This window comes from Cephus cinctus, unplaced genomic scaffold (genome assembly GCF_000341935.2).
Source record: "Cephus cinctus unplaced genomic scaffold, Ccin1 Ccin1_scaffold0132, whole genome shotgun sequence".
NCBI classification, from domain to species: domain Eukaryota; kingdom Metazoa; phylum Arthropoda; class Insecta; order Hymenoptera; family Cephidae; genus Cephus; species Cephus cinctus.
The window spans coordinates 109,607-128,713 of NW_014332865.1; the positions used below are offsets into that span (position 1 = coordinate 109,607).

Here is a 19,107-nt window from a genome sequence, read left to right on the forward strand (position 1 = left end):
CCCCCCCCCCCCCGATACGAGGATGGCAAAGCGTAAAGGAAAACTTTGGAGGGAACGCGACCCGTATATTCTGTCTGCCCACCCGAAGCCCTCTTCGCGTCTCCTAAGTCCTTCTAGCCAGCGCAAATCGCATTAAGGTCAGTGTGTCGCCGTGCACAAAGTGAGCAGCATTCCTCCCCTCGCCGCTCACGAATCCCCTGACGCTCGGGCAGTGACCCAACACACTCGCGCGACTATCGTGACAGGAGGGGCAGTAGCAGTTGGGAACGGTATCGGTTGTGAGCAGTTAGACGAGCTGGGTGTAGATGACGAAGGGGGCACGGAAACATCTGCGGGGCAGTGGGGCAGTGGGACAGTGGGGCAGTGGGGCAGTGGGGCAGTGTGAAAGCGGGGAGGGGGGATCCGAGCTACTTTCGCGCTGAGATGCAGCGGAGCGGGCATGCCACTGATTTTGAACTACCTTGTGTCGGGCCAAAGGATTCGATGGGGGGGATTCAACTTGGCGACGGTATAAAGGCGAGTCGGTGGCTCCATTTTCGCTGAGCTCGCCATGCGCACTCTTCCACCTCTGGTCGAGTGATGGTCACGCATCGGCAACGAGAGGCGAATATTCTTTTTCCCTTCTTCGTGCCTCTTGCCGGCATTGCACTTCGTTTCCTACAAGTTCATTTTCAGTTCTGCTAAGTGACACCGTATAGTTATACGTATTGCACTGGTCAAAAAATATTTTCCTTGTCGTGTCCTTGCAGAAAACCCCATCCTGACGGTGGATATAACGATGGGAAATTGATAGCTCTTCCCATCTCGCAATTTCTTAGGTTAGGATCACTGAGTCTCATGAAATATGCGACAGTAGCAAAGGATTTGGTGGTTCACTTTTGAATTGTCAATATGAAAATATCTTTCAGTGAGCTAGTAGGAACTTTTGGCAACTGAGAAAGTGAAAAAAATTGGTCGCAATTTCATAAAAAATACACAAGTGTTGATAAAAATTTAAAAGATACATTCTCGCAGGCTGCGTACGAAGGATGCCTAATAATGCAACTTGCGTAATGGTATTTGGTACCATAAATACATATGTATACGAATGTTGCGATCACGTGCTGTTAATAATCTGCTGGGAAGCCAAAACGGCGACCTACAAATTTGTAAACCCTTCATTGTGCCGATATGTGAGGTCTGTAGAAAGGACGATTTCCATGTCAGGAAATACCCACGGAAGCTGAGTATCGGTTGTCGAAGTTGTCGACATGCCAAGTCGATAGAGGACGAGGTGGATTTCTTCTTTCCTCCCTCCGGCCCTTCTCTTTGTCATTTTATGACAAGGACGGATTAGAGAGGGAAGGGAAGAAAGAAAAGTGCTCGAAAAAATCTTGAAAAGTAGCTTCTAAAGCAACATTGCGGTTCGAGCTAAAGAGTTATAAGCATTTCCTCGAATACGTAAAACGACCCTCAAATACGACAATTTTTCCTCGATTATGTTGGCTATTGCGCAGCGGAAGGATCTTCGAGTGGGGTAGAAAATAACTGAGTAAACTAGACTGATTGTTAGATTGCAAATTAGGTGTGCCACGTCTCGACTTTTTGTGGCTACGATAGGGTCCAGTGGCAACCGTGAACCCGATCTCCGTTCGCTCCACTTATTAAGAGTACAGAAGAGAAACGAAGAGGGAAAGACTGATCAGCTAGCCGTTAGAATGAGGAAGGATACGATGAAGCTCTGTATACTATCGAGACGCGCGTGTGTGCACGTGTCAAGGTGGAGGCAGCCCACAGACAGATAGGATGGACGGAACGGGGGAATTTTGGGGAACCAGTGGAATTGGCTAAGCCTTTTTACCATTCGCCAGAGGTGAAAACGTAGGAAAGAGCTGAGGTGAAAACTAGTAGGGTGGTGTGTGTGGGCCACACGGGCAAAGTGGCTGATCGTTAGCCGCGAAGAAAGACACTTGACAAAAGGAACGAGACGATTCGGCCACTCGAGACAGATAGTCCGATAGAAATATTACGAAGGGACTGAACCGTGCTCGTTCCGCATGGTGAGCAGACGGAACGCGTGCCTTCCTAGGCGCGTACCATCTACGCCATTACGCACACTTCTTTTCTTGAAGATTATCAACTTTCTCGGTGTCCGTTTCGTGCTCTGCGAAAATTCAATCTGCACCCGGGAAAGTGGGCCGCTCGTAGTTCCGTTGAGACGTGCGCGACGCCTTCGTTTCGAAGATCGAGGAGGATGATTGGCTTATTCTCGGAGGCGTGACGAGCGCACGACCTGGGGGAAAGTGATTTCTAACGAGAGAACCAGTCGCGAGGGATGCAAAAAGGATATCGGTCACCGAAGAATCAGAGTCGAAGACTCGAAAACCGTCTCGCGGTTTCACTGTTCCGCGCCTTTTCTTCTTCTTTACTTTTTTCTCTCCTTTTTCTTTCCTTTTTCCTTCATAGCCGATAGCGACGCAACGCTCGGGCTGTTAGTGGCTGGTCCTCTCGCAACTGCATAAGAAGCCCATCGGCAGCTCCGAGCAACAAGAGCGATCAAGACGTGGCGAGCGAAATTCAAAATGTCGCAAGACTTTCAGCGATCCTATCCTACGTACATAATGGATCCATCGGCGCTTCTCGAGGTTACCATGGGCAATTATGAAGAAATGATATCCAGCCGCGAAGTCGCTTTTTTCCTCGTGGACTTTTTATAATTTTGACTGAGATTTGAATTCTCCGCTCTATTTGCTGGCCCTCCCTCCACGCTAAGAGTAAAAGGCGCAACCAGCTGAGCGAGAGGGGCTCGCCTCGAGCATCGCGAGCGCCTTGAACGCTATGAGGAAAAGGAAGAATAAGAGTAACAATAAGAATAAGAATAAGAAGAAGAGGATCGCCTCCGCTCCGGCATGCGCTTGTTTACGCTCCTCCACTCTGCTGAGCCGTGCTCTGCGCTGCCTTCCTCTGCTGTGTGTGCTACGACGGCTCTGCTCTGCGCTGCTCTGCGCTGCTCTATTCTGCTTTGCTCTGCTCTGCTTGGAGAATGTATGAACGATCGAAAGGAAAAAAGGGAAAAAGGATCCCTGGACTCGCTATATATAGTGGAACTATTGGATGGCATATTCAGTGCGCACTAGGAGTCTCGTCCGCTCGCGTCGTACCGGCTCAAGGAAATATCGGCCCAGTGCCCCGACATCGAGCTCCCCGACCCTTCCCTTCCCCGAGAGAGCTTTCCATTATCCAGTTTCGAAGCTTCAAGTCGAATTGGCACAATGAAGGACTCGGCTGCGTCCATCTCTCTGGTGCTCGTGTGCTGCGCGAGCGTCCTCGTGCTGGGGACGAGCGCCGAGATAGAGCAGCGAACAGCCAGACAATCGGTCGAGGAGTCTCCGGAAGGACTTGCGTCCACCTTAAACAAGGATTGCGGAAAGTCCTACAGCGCAACGTGCCTCAAACTGGACGTCGTTTCTTTCCTGGATAAGCTCGGTGAAACGGAGGACCTGGGAATACTACCGGGTGTGTCGCTAATCAAGGAGAATGGCCCAAAGGATGTTCCTGCCTCCGAGATCGTTGCAAATCTGGCCAGAGACTTTCCGAATGACGTGGACAAGCGTCTCGACGCCTACCTCATTCACAAGGTCGGCAGTTACCTCAACAGCCATGCCATCTCGATAAAACTCTTCGACCCGAGAACCTTTGAGGCCGCTCGGGCCTTCAACGAGGAGACGCTCGCCCAACTGGGACTTTCGGGAAACCAAAATGTTGAGACTGGTACGTAAACATTGTTCTGGCTCTTGAACGTCTGTTAGGAGCACCCATAGCATGACGATTGCTTGACCCAGGTCGATTGATTTCAAATAATTTTCATCGATTTCGTAATAGAATAATTGATATACGGGGCAGCATGTGATTATGAAAATTCTTAAACTCCCATCCATTTGACAGGACGCAAAAAGGACAAAGGTGGAATGGGCACTCTGATGGCGGGCCTTATGATGATGAAAGGGACCCTGGGAGCAGTGGGCTTCGGCGCTTTGGCCCTTCTCGCCGGTAAGGCTCTGATGACAGGATTGATGGCCCTGATGCTCTCCGCCATTGTTGGGCTCAAGTCGCTGGCCGGCGGTGGCGAAAAGAAGACGACCTACGAAATCGTGAGCAAGCCCGTGTACACGAGTTCGCACACCCACAGCTCGGAGGAGCATCATGGTCACGGATACGGCCACTCCGGATACGGACGGTCGCTCGATTCGATCCACGAGAACCTCCACGACGCCGTCCTCAAGTACGGCAACGTTCGCGACCGCAGATCCCTCCGGCAGAATTAGTTAATTCTTTAATTCGTTTCACCTTCCGCAAATCCATCTTCCTTCCTCTTTCGACGCTGTTGCGCCTCTGCTTGTGAGCGGTGACGTCCGTCATAACGTCCGTCAACCACTGCAGCAACTTTATTCTCTCTCTCTCTCTCTCTCTCTCTCTCTCTCTGTTCGTTTAATGTCCCGTCTTTCATCTCTCTTCTTCTTCTTCTTCTTCTTCTTCTACCATCAATCTCCTACTCATTCCGGCAGTGGCAAATCCCCACTTACCGTTAGGCGCACTATTGATTATATAATAGCATCCTCTACCATCAATCTCCTACTCATTCCGGCTCTCTCTCTCTCTCTCTGTTCGTTTAATGTCCCGTCTTTCATCTCTCTTCTTCTTCTTCTTCTTCTTCTTCTACCATCAATCTCCTACTCATTCCGGCAGTGGCAAATCCCCACTTACCGTTAGGCGCACTATTGATTATATAATAGCATCCACCCACGTGATCGTTAGCTTTATCATCGTTATTGCCACGATTACGATGCCGCGCAGGTTAAGAGTATTTATTGAAGGGAGGCGTCGAAATCGATGCGTCCAGAACCTTCTCGATGTACATGTTGTTTCCTTCATTTAATTTATTGTTTCCTTCTGTCCTTCGAATAAACTTTGTTTTTACAATATGTACACTTTAAAGCACGCACATCTTACAATAGGAATAAGAACACCAGAGTTGTCGGAGCCTCGCTCGAGTATTATTATATTACGAGCGCAGTCTGTCATTAATTCGGATTCTCCGAGTTCGAAGGAATAATGGGAATCGTGACTGAGGCGTAAGAGAAACATTTTCAAAAATCCAGAAATGACATAAATCTCACTGTATATAAAGGATTGGCCAGCAGTAGCGCACGACAGTGGGTGCACTAGTGCGGACGAATTACATCACTTCCTCCTTTGTGAAGAGTAAATTCGGAAAAATTTACGCGACCAAGAGAACTACGTAATTTCCTGGGAGTTCTGCGAATCCTTCGAGTGATCTGAAGATAATGACGAGCGATCCGCTAGGAAACTTCTGGCAGCCTTCGCTTCCTGTTTCTTCGTTCGTCGTCCTTGTTCTTTTCCTTTGTCCTTTGCCAAACGTGACAGGAGCGGGAAGCAACGCGAATCGCGCAGAGTCACGCCCGCTCGAGTACTACGAGCCAGACATCGAGCCCTACGAGTCGCAACTGGTGTCGGCCGACGCGGCGGCGGTGGAAGAAGTGGCGCCGACCCCGGCGCCGACCACGGCGCCGACATCCGGCGCCGGGAAAGCAATCTTTGCCTTTCGGAAAAATGGCGTGCGCGTCGACGTGAGAATGGTCCCTGCCGAGAACGCGTCGCTTCGCTCGAACGAGTCTTTAAACGCCGACGACAGATTCCCGAGATTCCCTGTAAAAGACATCGGAGGCTGCATCTTCAAACTGTCGCTGACGTGCGTCGGGAAGCGCTTGACTCTTTTCCTTGAGGCTGTCGGCCGTCTCGACGAGATAACTATTCTCGGCGAAGCGGTGAAGCTGGTAAGGACGCGAGCTCCCGTCCGGACGGTAACCGACCGACGAACGGTCGACGCTCCTCTTGCCGAGACGATCGACCGCGCCATCGAGAACTTCTTCGAGACATTCTCCCTGCGCATCACTCTGCCGCGACTTAATGGAAGAGAGGAGCGCAGCAGAATAGATGTCGAATTCGAGGAACCTGCCGAACCCGCCGAACTTCAGGAAGAGCGCAATGATCTTCTTGAAGGTTTGTCAATTTAACCCATCTTCCATCTTCCATCTTCCATCTTCCATCCTCTCTGTGCTCCATTCCTTATTTCATTTGCAGCTCGAGTCGCACCAGTAGATTTCCTCCGTCCACTAGCCCGATGCCTTCGGAGGGGCACCTACTCATCTTCCCTATTCATCTTCCAGTTCACACAGGACTACCGTAACTGGACCACTGTAATCATCTTTGCCCTTAAAAATTACCAACATTTGCGCGTGCTTTATTGGTTTTAGGTCGTGGGAAAATGGGCGGCGGAGGAGGAGGAGGCGGAAAGGGAAACAAAGGTGGCGGCGGTGGGGGCGGAAAATGCAAGCGGATGATGATGTTCATGCTCATGATGATCAAGATGAAAATAATGGGTACGCTACAAGAGTTCCCGAAGCCACATGCCCAGCCACTCGCGTTATCCTATAATCTGTTGCAAAATTTATTTTTCAGGTGTGATAGGGCTCACTGCCATGAAAGGCATGATGATGGCTGGCATGTCTTTGATGATATCGAAATTCATGCTCATTCAGAAATTGATGGCTTTGAAGAAAGGTGGCGCTGGCGGCGGAGGAGGAGGTGCACCTTGGCAAAGCGCTGCTGGCGGCGGCGGTGGAGCCGGTGAGTCACGTCGTAATTGATAATGCGGCTGCTTGCATTATGTAGTTGCGTGACCCTTCTATATATGTCCTGTCTACAGGTCCTCTCAAGGAGATAATCCTAGTGACAAAGGCATCCGGAGGCTCTAGTGCTGGTGGCGCTGGCTGCTGCGCCGGCGGCCCGTCTGACAGTTACGGCGCTCCGCCAGCAAGTAGTTACGGACCGCCATCGGGAGGTGCTGATGGTTACGATTACGCCGGTGGCGGCGGCGGCGGCGGCGGCGGCGGAGGAGGCTGGGGACGCAGCTTCAAAAATGGCGCACTCGGTAGCTCCAATGAAAAATCCATGATTATTGGACGAAACACGACCAACGAAAATCCGGAATATTCCCCAGACGGTATCGCCTCGCAACTTCCACGTCGGCAATCGATTCGTGCGGCGCCGCTTGCTTTTCGATATTATGAACACTACCGAAACACGAAAAGGAATTCAGATACTTCAAAGTCCACTGCCGTCAATGCCAGCGCCCCACTCCAGTCCTCAGCCAGCATAAATATACAACGAATTACACATTTTCATGACGAGAACGTTTTCAATACATAACTATATTTAAATTCTTAATAAAGGCATTGCAACCCTCAAAAGATGTCCGGGAAAGAAAGAACTATCGAAATCATGGAATAGAGTGTTGCATCCTGGAAGACAGTGGACACATCGTCCTCGTCTCTTTCGTTTGACAGTAACCCTAGTAGAAATGAAACCAGGCAGGCCCAGATACTGGACATGGCCTCACCAGAATATTTAGGGAAACCCTCGATTTCTTAACTTGAGAGCAGACTAGCTAGTTCCTGGTTAGATGCGAGTCGGCATTTAGACTTTCCAAATAGTCATATTTCTCTATAGGATTAATATAAACGAGATGTTCAGTCAACTACATTACAATATTTTTTTCATGTTGAATATTTTAACGTTTGCGATTACAAATTAACTTGTTTTCTAAGATTGAATCACACCTTTTGAACCAAACAAACTGATATATAATTAAATTCTAAATCATTAAACGTAAAATTGGACTTGATATATTGAAATACTTTTCTATTTATTTTGTAACGTTTCTATTATATGTATAATTATTCATGTTTACAATTCTTAGTCAAAGTAACATTCATAAGTGTGGCTCAACGAGTAGAGGCTGCACGCTCCCTCAATTTGAGCATTCCGAAAATCGCAGGTTCGAGTCTTTCTCACAGCACTGCATAGATACTGCATAGATATGCAGTACATGTATGTATGTACCCAACAACCGCAAGTAAAAACATAGTATGCGATCACTTTTCCATATTTATTTTATAAACACAATTACTATCTTGTATGAATTATATGTATATTTGGTATATTTTTATGAATATTAATAACATAATGGATTTTATATACTTCACCTTCATTATAAGGGAATTGAAAACGGGCCCTGGCCAGGCCCCAGCTCGGCCCAACTCAGCGCAAGCGTTGCATTGCCTTACCTCCACACAGTTATTATTTCTACAAGGGAAAACCGAGGCCAGTCACTTTTCAAATGTTTGCAAATATTCGATCTGTTCCGCGTGTCACCCTTGGTAATTACGAGGGTGCCAAGTATGGGAACGGCAAGTATGGAACGCGACCGTCTATCGAACAAAGATGTAATACTTTTCCGAGTTAGTCCAAAGATCATCCGAATTCCTTATTCTGAACGCGCACGCACAAATATGTATATGAATAACGGTTTCCTGCGATTCGTGCCGACGCGCGGCTCAATCGCTCTTCTTCCTGTTAGCCCACTAATTTGCTTGATTTTGTTTTTTTCCCCATTTTTTCTCACCTCGTATGCCTTAGCCTGAGGTGCTTCTACGATTCGGACGACCTACATTATGCGTTTTAACCTCCAAATGAATTTCGATTTATATTCGCTGTGATCTGTCACAGTCGCAGAGATTCCAAGTATGAGCGACGCTGCGCGGGCTCTATTCGGCTCTTCTTTTTTTAAATTTTACAAATCAAGCGGACTACCATTGTTCGGGAATCGGGTATAGATCGATTTACTTCTAATTTTAAGAGTTAGAGAGGTTCGACTATCGGGAAACCCAGAGAAAGTCCTCGTTTTACGGTGAGTTCACTAAATGAAGAAAAACTAGCGTGCTTCGTCCCGTTCTCCGTATCGGGCCGAGGGCAGTCAGCTTCCTTCTTCTATCGATTCAAACTTGCACTCTTCAAATACCGGAATCCATCGTCCGCGTCCGCGGTAAATATAACGCGAATCCGGTGCTGAGTCGCAGCGCTTCCGATTATCTCGATCGAATGACCTCAGGAAGCCCAGGGATCTACGTCGACGTAGAAGGAATGAAGGAATCGTTTGATCAGGTCGGTGATCCGCGTATCTTTTATTTACCGAGAACAGGGTATAGCCTCTTTCTCGGTTTCTCGGGGACGCGATCAAATGTGTAAAGCCGCTCGGAACTCAGAACTCAGAACGCAGCTACTCGCGTTAGCCGCCTACTTGGCAAGTTGGTATCCCAGCTGCCTGTCCGGCTGGCCACTATTGTGGGTCAATGGAATTCAGGTGGGCAGCGGGGGCCACCTCGAGCCGGCGGCCACGCCGAACGAGTTCGCTGCTTCTACTCGATCTCGGCTACGCTCTTGACAATTTCGACCTATACTTTCTTCCCGAAGTACAGCGCTCTTTGTCCTTCTTTCTTCTGCTACCAATTCAATTATAGTTTTTTCAGTCTCCTTGTATTTTATAGGCAACGCACTAATCCTGTCGCGCCAGAATTGCATGTCCGCGTGAAATCTGAAAACGCAAGTCAGAAGCAGAAATTGGGCAGTCATACGCGTTCTCGATGACGAAGGATCGAGTTGAAGATCAACTTCGAAAGGGTGATTGGCTGATTGCCTTTCGAATTTCGTTCACGTATTAGCTGTAAGGCGCTCCAGCCCAGACGACCGAGAAGATAATGACCTTCCTCGTCGTCCGTCGGAGTAGGAGGCTCTCTGACACACTTGCCGCGGCTCGACTCGATCCTAACCGCCAAGACGGCGCAGCTTCGAGGTTAGTGTCAAACGGGAGATCGCTCGAAGCGCATCTCCGATGGACTCAAGGTCGTCGGGTTGGATCCCCAGCAGATGGTGACACGGTGACACGGTGACGGTGACGGTGACGGTGACTCGTGACGCTACTGTTACAGTGGACATGCGACGTCTTTGCGCTTGCCAACGTGCAGATCTTCACTACCTATAAGGACAACCTAAGGACGCGCGCGATTGCCGAGTGAATGAGCGGCTACGAAGTGACTGCAAGAGAAAGAGAAAGTGTAGATAAGGAAGATCGATCTCTCGTGTCCCCGAGTCCAGCGAGCTTGTCCAAAAGATTCGGCAGAGTTCGCCTGGATTGGGAAAGCTCGAGCCTCCGCGAAGCGAGTGATCCGCTCGCACCTGCTGGATTGCTAAGATGCATTGGCGCGTCATTCTAACGTGTCTCTTGATCGTACTTGCGAACGGCCAGTTATCGGGATTTGAGAAAATAAAATCATACGCAAGGTTTCTCAGCCTGAAAAATTTCAAGGGATACGATGCGAGCCACGGAAACGAACTCTGGCGCGGATTACTCCGCGATTGCGCCAACCAATCGTCTTTCTCCTGCATTCAGAAAAACGTTTATTCCTACTTGGATGACACCTTCGAGGATCGGGACAATATGACCGTCTTCGGTGGCCTCGTTCTCACAAGGAACAACCTCGACTACGAGGCTTGCGCCAATTCCGCGAAAAGTCTGCCCGACGATGACGCACTCAGTGAGAACCTCGTGGAAGAGAAGCACGAGGCACGGGAGGAAGGACGAAGCTTTGCGGAGGAAGAGGGAGGGAGGGCTTCGGAGGTCGAGGCCGAGGACGAACCGGCATCGCCTCTCGAAGAGGTTACGAGCGCTCTTCGAGGGAAGGCTATAAAATTCCTAGCGACTAGAGATTACGAGATACAGCTGCCGGAATTCTTCTTCGAAGGGTCAACCGTCAAAATAAGTCCACGAGAGGTCGACGAGAGCGGCGCTTTGGTCAGATTGGACTTTGGACAACGGGGACTTTCGAACGAGCCTCGAATTTTCAAGAAAATAAGTAAGCCAGAAGCTGCTCCATTTAGACTGAGCTCGGCTGCGACGCGCTTTTGCGGCTCTAATAACACTTTATTATATTTTCCCTTTAGAAAAGTTTATTCAAAATAAGCTCTTAATGAGCTTCCTGGCTCTGCTGCTCATTATCAAACTGATCAAGGTCAAGTTCATGTTCATTATTCCATTTCTCTTTGGAATTGGAACGGCGAAGAAGCTCTTTTTGAAGCTGCTGCTCTTCTTCATTCCTGCATTTGCACACATCTTCAAGCTGTGCTCAAGTTATTATACGGTTCAGGGTACCAAGTACCACCATCATCACCATCAGGTAATTGAACCAAGCAACTGCCAGAATATATATATATATGTGTGTATAGATAAACGATCCCTCGTATTGGACTATGTACCTGTCACTTGCGAGTTCAAATCCATACGGGCGATTCTTCATCTCTACTCTTACACGTTCGCTTCCAGATCGCGCATCATCACCATCACGTTCCAGTCCCGGTTCCTGTGCCAGCTTACCACAATCATCACGACCACCCTTATCACGAGGAAGACTTCGATGGTTACGACTACGCTCATCCCCACATACAGTATAGGAAAGATATGGAAGAACTCAAGGAGTGGGGTATAGAACCCTACGAGGATCCGTACGAGGAGACTCCTGGGCAGCAGCATCATCCGCCCGGTGTGCTGCCGGCTCCAGTTCCAGTTCCGGGACGTGCACCGGGACACGATTCAAGCCACGGTGCCGTCCCCAATCCATGGTCGAGTTCCTTGCGCGGAAGTTCGGCGTCCGCGTACTCCGCGTCCACCTACGGAATTGGCCAGTACGCGGCTAACGCGAAACCAGTGCGTTTTTCTGTCTATCCGACAGATAAGAACTTACCCGCAGGAGTGCAGGCCCAAAATTTGGCTTATGCCGGATACGCTCCAGATTCAAGGCTCGACATTGCCCGTCGTGTCGTGATGCAACAACTGCGCACTGCCGGCTCTCCCTCTCCTGGAGTCGCTCCGACTATTTCGAATCCGATTTTCCTTCAGTCGACTCCCTCTAGCATGAACACGCCCTTTGCCGAGGCTCATCTTCGTCCAAACAGCTATCAGAGCCCGGTACACTCTCAGAATGCGGCCCACGTCCAATCGGTCCCTCAGTCCATTCCGCAGCAACAGCAACAACATTTTGCGCCACCTGCTGGGCTTCGAGCCGATCAGCATCGAAATGCCGCTCAGAGACGAGCAGAAGGCGTTCTGTCTTCTTCGTCATCTAGAAGCAACGGATCGACAACGTACGACGATGAGTTCTACGGAGGAATTCTCGGAAGACTCGACGAGACTTTCAGGCAATTGAAGTTCGTCGACGAAGGGTGCAGGGAGAGGCTGGTCTGCAGTATGTACAGAAATCCGAGTCTCTACTCGCCGCACAGCAACTTGGTGTCAAACGAACTCTCGAGGTAATTTTTGAATCTCCACAACTCCGCAACTCCACAATTCCACAATTCAGTATAGTTCACTGACAATGAGCGTCACTCGGCTTCAACGACGTCCTGACGCGGGATGAATCTCGAAGAACCGTCGGCCGATTCAGCATCCTCACTCCAGCAGGTCATCGTTGGCGCTCAGTGTACACAGAGTTATTTGTGTAAAATATTATACTGCCTCGTGAGCTGCATGTCATTCTAAGCTACGTATATATGTATAATTTCAGGAATCCCGAAGAACTGAAGCGTGGAGTCGAGAGCAGCTCCTCGGGCCAGAGATTCATGCGGTACCTTGCGGCAGCGCGATTCGGACAAGACGGCGGCGATTGTTCCGCCTCCTATCCGTGTCACATTGGCAGCGCACAATAGTGCTGCGCTCCTTCGTTTCGTCGCTTTGCCATTCATGACTCCTTGTTCGTGACCTCGTGCCTCCTTCTCCTGGTTCGACTACTCTACATTCGGCTACTCCCGTTTTAGACCGACAAGACGCATGTGACGACGGGCACAGGACACGCACGGGCCACGAGCCACGAGCCACGAGCCACGAGTGAGCAAGGCACAAGATGCCTCCTCGGTATCGGTGCGGGAATCGTATCTCCTGCCGGCAATCGCACCGACGTGTAGATCTTCTAGAGATACATCTTCAAATTGAACTGAATCCAGGATTCTGCCTACCGACGAGATGTCAGATTCTGTATTTTTAAATGTTCGGGTGCCATGCCCAAAATCTCCATTTAAGCTCCTTAGTAATAATGCAACTGCTGATTGATTCACTTATAATGAAACGAAAATACAATGGGAGGTCAATCTGCATATTACAGATGTGCTCAAAAATTATCAACTGTACATTACGTTTTAATCTGCAATGCCATGTATAATAAATTAATTTATTTCAAGCTCTTTCTGTATGACTTAATGATCTCCAGAAAATCTATCCTAATTTCGAATTCTCAATATCTTTTACATGGCACGAAATAGTAAATTAAAAGTATAATGAGTGCTAGAAAATAAATATTTTTTCAATTATTATAACGTTAAGGACTTAGTTATTTAATAATAATAATGTTTCTGTTTCGGTAAATAACATGTACATATGTGGTTCGTTACAACAAAATTTCCTACTTAAGGTATTATCTCTGATTGTGACACAAGCCGTGGGACAGAGATCCGTCATTGCAAAAAGTTTCATGTCACATACTGTAAAACTAATGCAGTAAAAAATGATGAAGAAATTACAAGATTTTCAATTGAAATATCAGTCGCAGTCATGTTTGATGTAAAAGAAGTGTTTCCTAGAAACGTCATCCACGTTCATCACCTAGAAGCTGAGTTATTTCAAAAACAATATTGTTATTTTAACATGTAAAGTATATTTACATGTATATTGTGCAATTTTGACTACTTTCATTCCTCTTGAGCATCTGCCAAGAATATATACAAAATGCGGATCCATATCTTAGAAGTGCTCTCACGATCGAACCGCTTCAAGGGACAAAAAAGAAAAAGCTAATGTTTGAGAAATATAAAAGGTTATACAATTGAATGAAAACGGTAATGTATTGTAGTTTCAGTGAAATAAATAAGACGGATGATATACAAGAGAATATAAGAGTTTTGTGGAAAATATATGTGTGCGATTTTTACTGGGTTTACGGAAACCAATCCCCTGCTAATAAATTTTAATTAAGTAATTAAATGATCCTTTGGATAATGTCAGTATACGCTATTTGTGCTTGAGGACGAAAGGATAAACCTTTGGAACTTTATTTTGATCATTTTAGAGAGTCGACTGCGAAGTGTCAATGTTACCATATGGAATTTGGAATATAATACATTTGAAGTTTGATGGATAAATTAGTTGGCAACGAGATCATTATTATGTAATTATGTAGTACAATTGTACAGTGGGATAATAAATTTGCATTGAAAGCGCTGCAGCGCGAACGGACCTCGAATCGCGCGCGAAAGCGCGAGTGTCGCTCTAGTAGACGTAAAAAGAGGGAGGAAGTACGGGGCATGTGTGCCATGCATGAACTTGGGCAGGAGTGACGGAAGCGAAGGAGGATAGGAAGGAGTGCACCCTAGATAACGGCCTGGTATCTGTCTCGTTGATACTTTCTTCGATAGTTCGCGAGGACAGCACGTGCCTCATAAAAATTCAAAGGACGTCTCTCTGCGTTCCGTGGGCTATAAAACCTCGCGACGCCGTGGCGCAACTCATTCGGTGATTAGTCTCGCAAATCGATCGGTCGACGTCCATCATGAGGATTTTGATATTAGCTTCGTTGGCCATTTTGGCCGCGTCTGCGACGAAAGCTCAGAGTATCGGGAGCACGGCCGAAGCCCTTCAAAATATTTACTACAGGTGGGTCTTTTAGAATTTTTCAGATTTCCCGGCCTCACCGTCAGCATCCGTTGCGCAGGGAGACTCTTGGCTTCGATTTTACTTGATCTTCCCTGCCTTCGGCTCAATTTCGTGGTTCGTCGTTGCAGGTGCGTGGACAGCGAATCCATGTTATCCTGTGTCAAGCCGAAGGTGCTCGCCTACCTGAGCGAAGCCGTCAAGCAGGAGAGGATCCCGATCACGGAGGATTTGGCCGTAGTGAGGTCGCGTCAGCTGGCCGAGGACGACGCTGAGATCCAGTACGCGGACTACGCCTCGGTCGATCCTGCCAGGAGGGAGCTTCTGCGCTCCCTCATGCTGGAGAAGCTCGACGCCTTCCTCTCGAGTCACCGTCTCGAGGCTAAGCTGCCGGAAGCCATTGCAGCCTCGAAGATCGTACCGCGCGCCCTGGTCGACGGCGTCCCTTCCAGTCTGAGCGTCCCCTTGGCCGACTCAACGAGCACCGAGGGTAAGGCGTCCGGCACAGTGCGACGGCGATCTCAGGAACGTCATGCGTATTCTTTTTCCTTTTTCTCTTTTTCTCTTTCAGGCCGTGGATTCGTCAAGAAGGTCATGATTCCGTTCCTGCTGGGCCTGAAGTTCAAGGCGACGGCACTGGTTCCCCTAGCCCTGGCCCTCATCGCCCTCAAGACTTGGAAGGCTCTTACCCTGGGTCTCCTTTCGCTCGTTCTCAGTGGAGCTATGCTCATTTTTAAGTTGACGAAGCCGAAGGTGGCCTACGAGGTCGTTCACTACGGTCACCCTCCCGTTGAGCATCCGCCCCACTGGGACACTGCCCCTCAAGGACCCTACCGTGCCTACAGAAAGAAGTAGGGCTCCGTTTCGCCAGCAGCCAAAGACAATTCCATATCAGACCTACTTACGTCTATTTACTATTTATTTCAACTGGCAAATATTTATTACATCGAATAAATGTCATTTTTCATACACGACGCACATACGTTGCTTTTACCTTTTTATTATCCAAGTCCATGTTCACATGCGAACCTCTGTCGTATCGACTGGCTATGAGTCGAATGAACGCGATTCACAAAAAATCTATACAATATCGAATGCTCGATGCATGCTCAAAGCGCGAACTAGATAGTTGGACTTTTTAAGCGGGACCATTCTTATATTGTTTTAGAGACGAGAAGATTTCTCTGAATGTGTCATTGAGCTAAATGACTAAATGAAATATGTCTCAAATACAGAAATATGTTTGAGATATAGCTCGGACGAACTTAAGAATTATTTTTTCATTGAACTCTTAATGATTTTTCGTTGACCAGCGGTTATTCGTCGCAAAAGCATACAATAGCGCTCGAATAAATGTGAAACGAAGAAACGGAAGGCTACCCTTAAAAATGAAAAGGGGCGAATGTCTATTATCGGCTATCGTCTATATGCGTCGCGTGATCGAGAAACGTCGCTACCCTGACGGACGGGTGCAAATTTAATAGGAATCGCATAATCCTGCACTATAGGTTCCTGCACTATCCCTTTCGAGAGATTTACGTCGAGAGCGAAGAAATGCGAAGATGGAGGAGATGGACAAAGCCCAGAGTTCGTATCGACTGGTGACGTAGGAACGAGAAAGGGGGTGTTATTAAATTGAAATTATCGATGGTCGTTGGCCTAAATGCTTATGCTAACTGCGACCCAAAAATCCAATTATCAGTTCATTGTTATAAAAAGTCCGGCATCATAGGTAGGATTGTCCGACATATTCTCACACAAGAGACTCAAATGGAAAGAAGTACGCAGGACGCGTGATGCATGCTAAAGAATAGTAAACGCCTCGTCCTGGCCGAACACACTATGTGCATCGATGTGCGATGTGTCGCGGGCGGCGCTCTCGTGCAATTGTCGCTCGAGCGACACATCGCGTTGCCGATAATTATCGCGGCCCCAGCCGAACCTCGACTAACCCAGAAGAAGAGCCGGAAACGTGCTACCGTTTGGTCGCGATGCCGTCGATCGTATGGAAAGTCTGCCTCAAATTCGTGTCGCGTTTCAACGATCGAGCCAAAATCAATGCGATGACAATACGATGACAATACGATGACAATACGATGACAATAGGATGACAATAGGATGACAGTTCAACGCCTGCGCGCTCGAAATAGTATTTTTCAAAGTATAACTTCGAAAGTATTATCTTCCTATCTTCCGTTTGCTGTGTCGCGAAGGAGACCTCTGCCAGGAGCACCAGCCGGAATATCGTGAATTTGTTCTTCTTCTCGCGATCACCACCCTCTACTCTCGCCGTGCAAATTCATTCCGCACGGAGCGTCGGAGACTGAGCGATGACGTAGCAAAGCGAGCGGGACGGAGATCATGCGCGATTAAATAATCTTCAACAAAGCGAGAGTGAGCATTTACAATTGACGTACCGATCGGAGACACGAAGGATGAAGAAGAAAATCCGTCCGCTGGCAGGTAAGCAGGTTCGGTGGTCGTGTCGGCCGGAGGTAATTAAGAAGTCATGTCATGCGCGAGGCCCCGATAATCGAAGACCATACTGAAAGAAAAGAAAATTAGTCCCGTAGTAGGGGACAAATAGTCCGCAGACAAACTGCGAGGTAGATATATTGCATAGCCTCGTATAAATAGCCCAGTCCCAAAGCACATGGCATCAGTCGCGGAAGTTCCTTCGGCGAAGCGCAGCAGCACGCATCGAGCACGTCCAGCACCTTAGCCGACACCTCGACGACATGAAGCTCTTCGTTCTTTGCGTCATTCTGACGGTCGCTGCAGCGCAGCCCGCCAAAAATGAATTCTGGAAAGGCACCAGCATGGACGCCATGGTTGACCAGACGAAAATCGATTGTGCTCAAAAGAACGACGAAATCTCTTGTATGAAGTTCAAGGTGCTCAATCTTCTGGACCAAATCTTCCGCAAAGATAACTTCAAGGTAAGTCGAAATCTTCATAGGCACGGAGCGAAATAGAGTGACTCGTCACGTTTCACGCCTGCAGGTATCAGAGACCGTCGAGGTGACCCGCAATTCCTACCCGGTGGAGGAGCAAACCTCTGGACGCAGCGAGGCTTCCTTCCTGGACAATGTTAGCTCTTACCTGAGCTCCCACGACGTCACGTTCAAGCTACCCCTCGAATCGTCCGTCAAGGTGAGCGCCCGCAACATCGAGAACGACGAACTCTCCTTCAACGTCAAGTTCGGAGAGGGTCGCGCTGCCGTCCAGGAGGCCCGCAAGTCCAAGCTGAAGAAGGTCATCATTCCGATCCTCGTCTTCGTCCTCTTGAAGGCCATGACCCTGATCCCACTGGCCATCGGTATCCTCGGCCTCAAAGCCTGGAACGCTCTTCAGCTCTCCTTCTTCAGTTTCGTCGTCTCCGTCGGTCTGGCCATCTTCCAACTTTGCAAGAAGATCGCCGCAGACAGTCACGCTGCTCCCATCTCGGCCCACGGACCTTGGGAGTACCAAGCAGCACAGTACAGGTCCTTCGACACCGTTCCGCAGAGTCAGGAAGCACAGGACCTCGCGTATGCAGCCTACGCTCAACCCTGAACAGCCCCGAAGAAGCCGAGCCCTCGAACCAAAGGAGCCAACTCACTGAGCTCACCCGAGCAATCACGATCGCGCACCACGTCCCTCACTTTTGTACAGTACCTTCCTTCCCTATTTATACCTCCTATTTAATAAATTATTCGTGCAATGTACATTGTGCCTTTTCTCTCTCTCTCTCTCTCTCTCTCTCTCTCTCTCTCTCTCTCTGTGTGTGTGTGTGTGTGTGTGAACTGCTTGTGCTATACACCTTGATGCTACTGTACTTATACCTACCGTCTTCATTTTCCGAATTATCGGAGTCAACAACGTCTTGGATTTCATCAGAATTGTCACCGAGACTGAGGTGCAGCCCTATTGAGGTGCAATTGCATCGATTGCGTTGAGACATTGAACCAGACATAAAATTAAGAGAAAACTTAATCGAAGGTTCGTTAGCTTTTTAACATTTGTTATTGATGCATATGTGAAATTTAAACAAACCTCAAAGATTTAAGTTAGAATGCCTAAGATCTAAATATCGAGGATGCTCTAAGTATTCGAGTCAAATAAAGCAACTAAGCAGCCAGAAGTCGACTAAAGCAGGCATGTGAATTCCGGTGTGAGAGACACGCGAAAAGCATGGCTTTTTATGAAACACAAAAGCCTACGGGCAAAAATAAAAATTGATTAATGGCCAATGATCTTACAAGGTCGACTTCAAAAATTGAATAAACAAAAATAAGAAAAACAATCTATCAATTCTTTGCCATATTGAAAAATGTCTACCCACTTTGAACTGCACAAGTTGACGCGAACAGTCAATTCGATGGTGTCGAGCATATCTGTACTTTTGTATTCGAGTGAGATTTATTCTGTTATCCCGAAAATGAAAAAGAATAAAGCAATTTCGTGATATACTTATT

The 19,107-nt window shown here is 48.1% G+C and overlaps 5 protein-coding genes across 5 annotated transcripts; all 5 read left to right on the forward strand.

The window, feature by feature from the left end:
- The first annotated feature begins 3,117 nt into the window (after nt 1-3,117).
- LOC107263022 lies at nt 3,118-4,568 on the forward strand. The gene is made up of 2 exons (XM_015729806.2): nt 3,118-3,750; nt 3,925-4,568. The coding sequence occupies exons 1-2, from the start codon at nt 3,252-3,254 to the stop codon at nt 4,302-4,304; spliced, it is 879 nt and encodes a 292-aa protein (XP_015585292.1). The 5' UTR covers nt 3,118-3,251; the 3' UTR covers nt 4,305-4,568.
- Nucleotides 4,569-4,630: 62 nt separating this feature from the next.
- Nucleotides 4,631-8,638, forward strand: LOC112493714. Its single transcript, XM_025080451.1, has 4 exons — nt 4,631-6,060; nt 6,315-6,440; nt 6,520-6,687; nt 6,767-8,638. Exons 1-4 carry the CDS (start codon nt 5,325-5,327, stop codon nt 7,267-7,269), a joined length of 1,533 nt encoding a protein of 510 aa, XP_024936219.1. The 5' UTR covers nt 4,631-5,324; the 3' UTR covers nt 7,270-8,638.
- A 1,104-nt stretch (nt 8,639-9,742) lies between these two features.
- On the forward strand, nt 9,743-13,541 carry LOC107263012. The gene is made up of 4 exons (XM_015729795.2): nt 9,743-10,811; nt 10,900-11,132; nt 11,279-12,261; nt 12,516-13,541. Exons 1-4 carry the CDS (start codon nt 10,151-10,153, stop codon nt 12,655-12,657), a joined length of 2,019 nt encoding a protein of 672 aa, XP_015585281.1. The 5' UTR covers nt 9,743-10,150; the 3' UTR covers nt 12,658-13,541.
- A 955-nt stretch (nt 13,542-14,496) lies between these two features.
- On the forward strand, nt 14,497-15,623 carry LOC107263023. Its single transcript, XM_015729807.2, has 3 exons — nt 14,497-14,653; nt 14,782-15,140; nt 15,222-15,623. The coding sequence occupies exons 1-3, from the start codon at nt 14,550-14,552 to the stop codon at nt 15,503-15,505; spliced, it is 747 nt and encodes a 248-aa protein (XP_015585293.1). The 5' UTR covers nt 14,497-14,549; the 3' UTR covers nt 15,506-15,623.
- A 1,678-nt stretch (nt 15,624-17,301) lies between these two features.
- Nucleotides 17,302-18,357, forward strand: LOC107263018. The gene is made up of 2 exons (XM_015729800.2): nt 17,302-17,589; nt 17,654-18,357. The coding sequence occupies exons 1-2, from the start codon at nt 17,389-17,391 to the stop codon at nt 18,203-18,205; spliced, it is 753 nt and encodes a 250-aa protein (XP_015585286.1). The 5' UTR covers nt 17,302-17,388; the 3' UTR covers nt 18,206-18,357.
- The last annotated feature ends 750 nt before the right edge of the window (nt 18,358-19,107 follow it).

What these genes read in the sequence shown, in the direction of transcription:
- LOC112493714 (XM_025080451.1), top strand. Translation starts at nt 5,325, where the DNA reads ATGACGAGCGATCCGCTAGGAAACTTCTGGCAGCCTTCGCTTCCTGTT. An exon ending in GCGCAATGATCTTCTTGAAG is followed by an intron (nt 6,061 to 6,314) that starts GTTTGTCAATTT and finishes TATTGGTTTTAG; the next exon opens with GTCGTGGGAAAATGGGCGGC. An exon ending in GATCAAGATGAAAATAATGG is followed by an intron (nt 6,441 to 6,519) that starts GTACGCTACAAG and finishes TTTATTTTTCAG; the next exon opens with GTGTGATAGGGCTCACTGCC.
- LOC107263022 (XM_015729806.2), top strand. Translation starts at nt 3,252, where the DNA reads ATGAAGGACTCGGCTGCGTCCATCTCTCTGGTGCTCGTGTGCTGCGCG. An exon ending in AAACCAAAATGTTGAGACTG is followed by an intron (nt 3,751 to 3,924) that starts GTACGTAAACAT and finishes TCCATTTGACAG; the next exon opens with GACGCAAAAAGGACAAAGGT.
- LOC107263012 (XM_015729795.2), top strand. Translation starts at nt 10,151, where the DNA reads ATGCATTGGCGCGTCATTCTAACGTGTCTCTTGATCGTACTTGCGAAC. An exon ending in TCGAATTTTCAAGAAAATAA is followed by an intron (nt 10,812 to 10,899) that starts GTAAGCCAGAAG and finishes TTTTCCCTTTAG; the next exon opens with AAAAGTTTATTCAAAATAAG. An exon ending in GTGTCAAACGAACTCTCGAG is followed by an intron (nt 12,262 to 12,515) that starts GTAATTTTTGAA and finishes GTATAATTTCAG; the next exon opens with GAATCCCGAAGAACTGAAGC.
- LOC107263018 (XM_015729800.2), top strand. Translation starts at nt 17,389, where the DNA reads ATGAAGCTCTTCGTTCTTTGCGTCATTCTGACGGTCGCTGCAGCGCAG. An exon ending in TCCGCAAAGATAACTTCAAG is followed by an intron (nt 17,590 to 17,653) that starts GTAAGTCGAAAT and finishes TCACGCCTGCAG; the next exon opens with GTATCAGAGACCGTCGAGGT.
- LOC107263023 (XM_015729807.2), top strand. Translation starts at nt 14,550, where the DNA reads ATGAGGATTTTGATATTAGCTTCGTTGGCCATTTTGGCCGCGTCTGCG. An exon ending in CTTCAAAATATTTACTACAG is followed by an intron (nt 14,654 to 14,781) that starts GTGGGTCTTTTA and finishes TCGTCGTTGCAG; the next exon opens with GTGCGTGGACAGCGAATCCA. An exon ending in CGACTCAACGAGCACCGAGG is followed by an intron (nt 15,141 to 15,221) that starts GTAAGGCGTCCG and finishes TTTCTCTTTCAG; the next exon opens with GCCGTGGATTCGTCAAGAAG.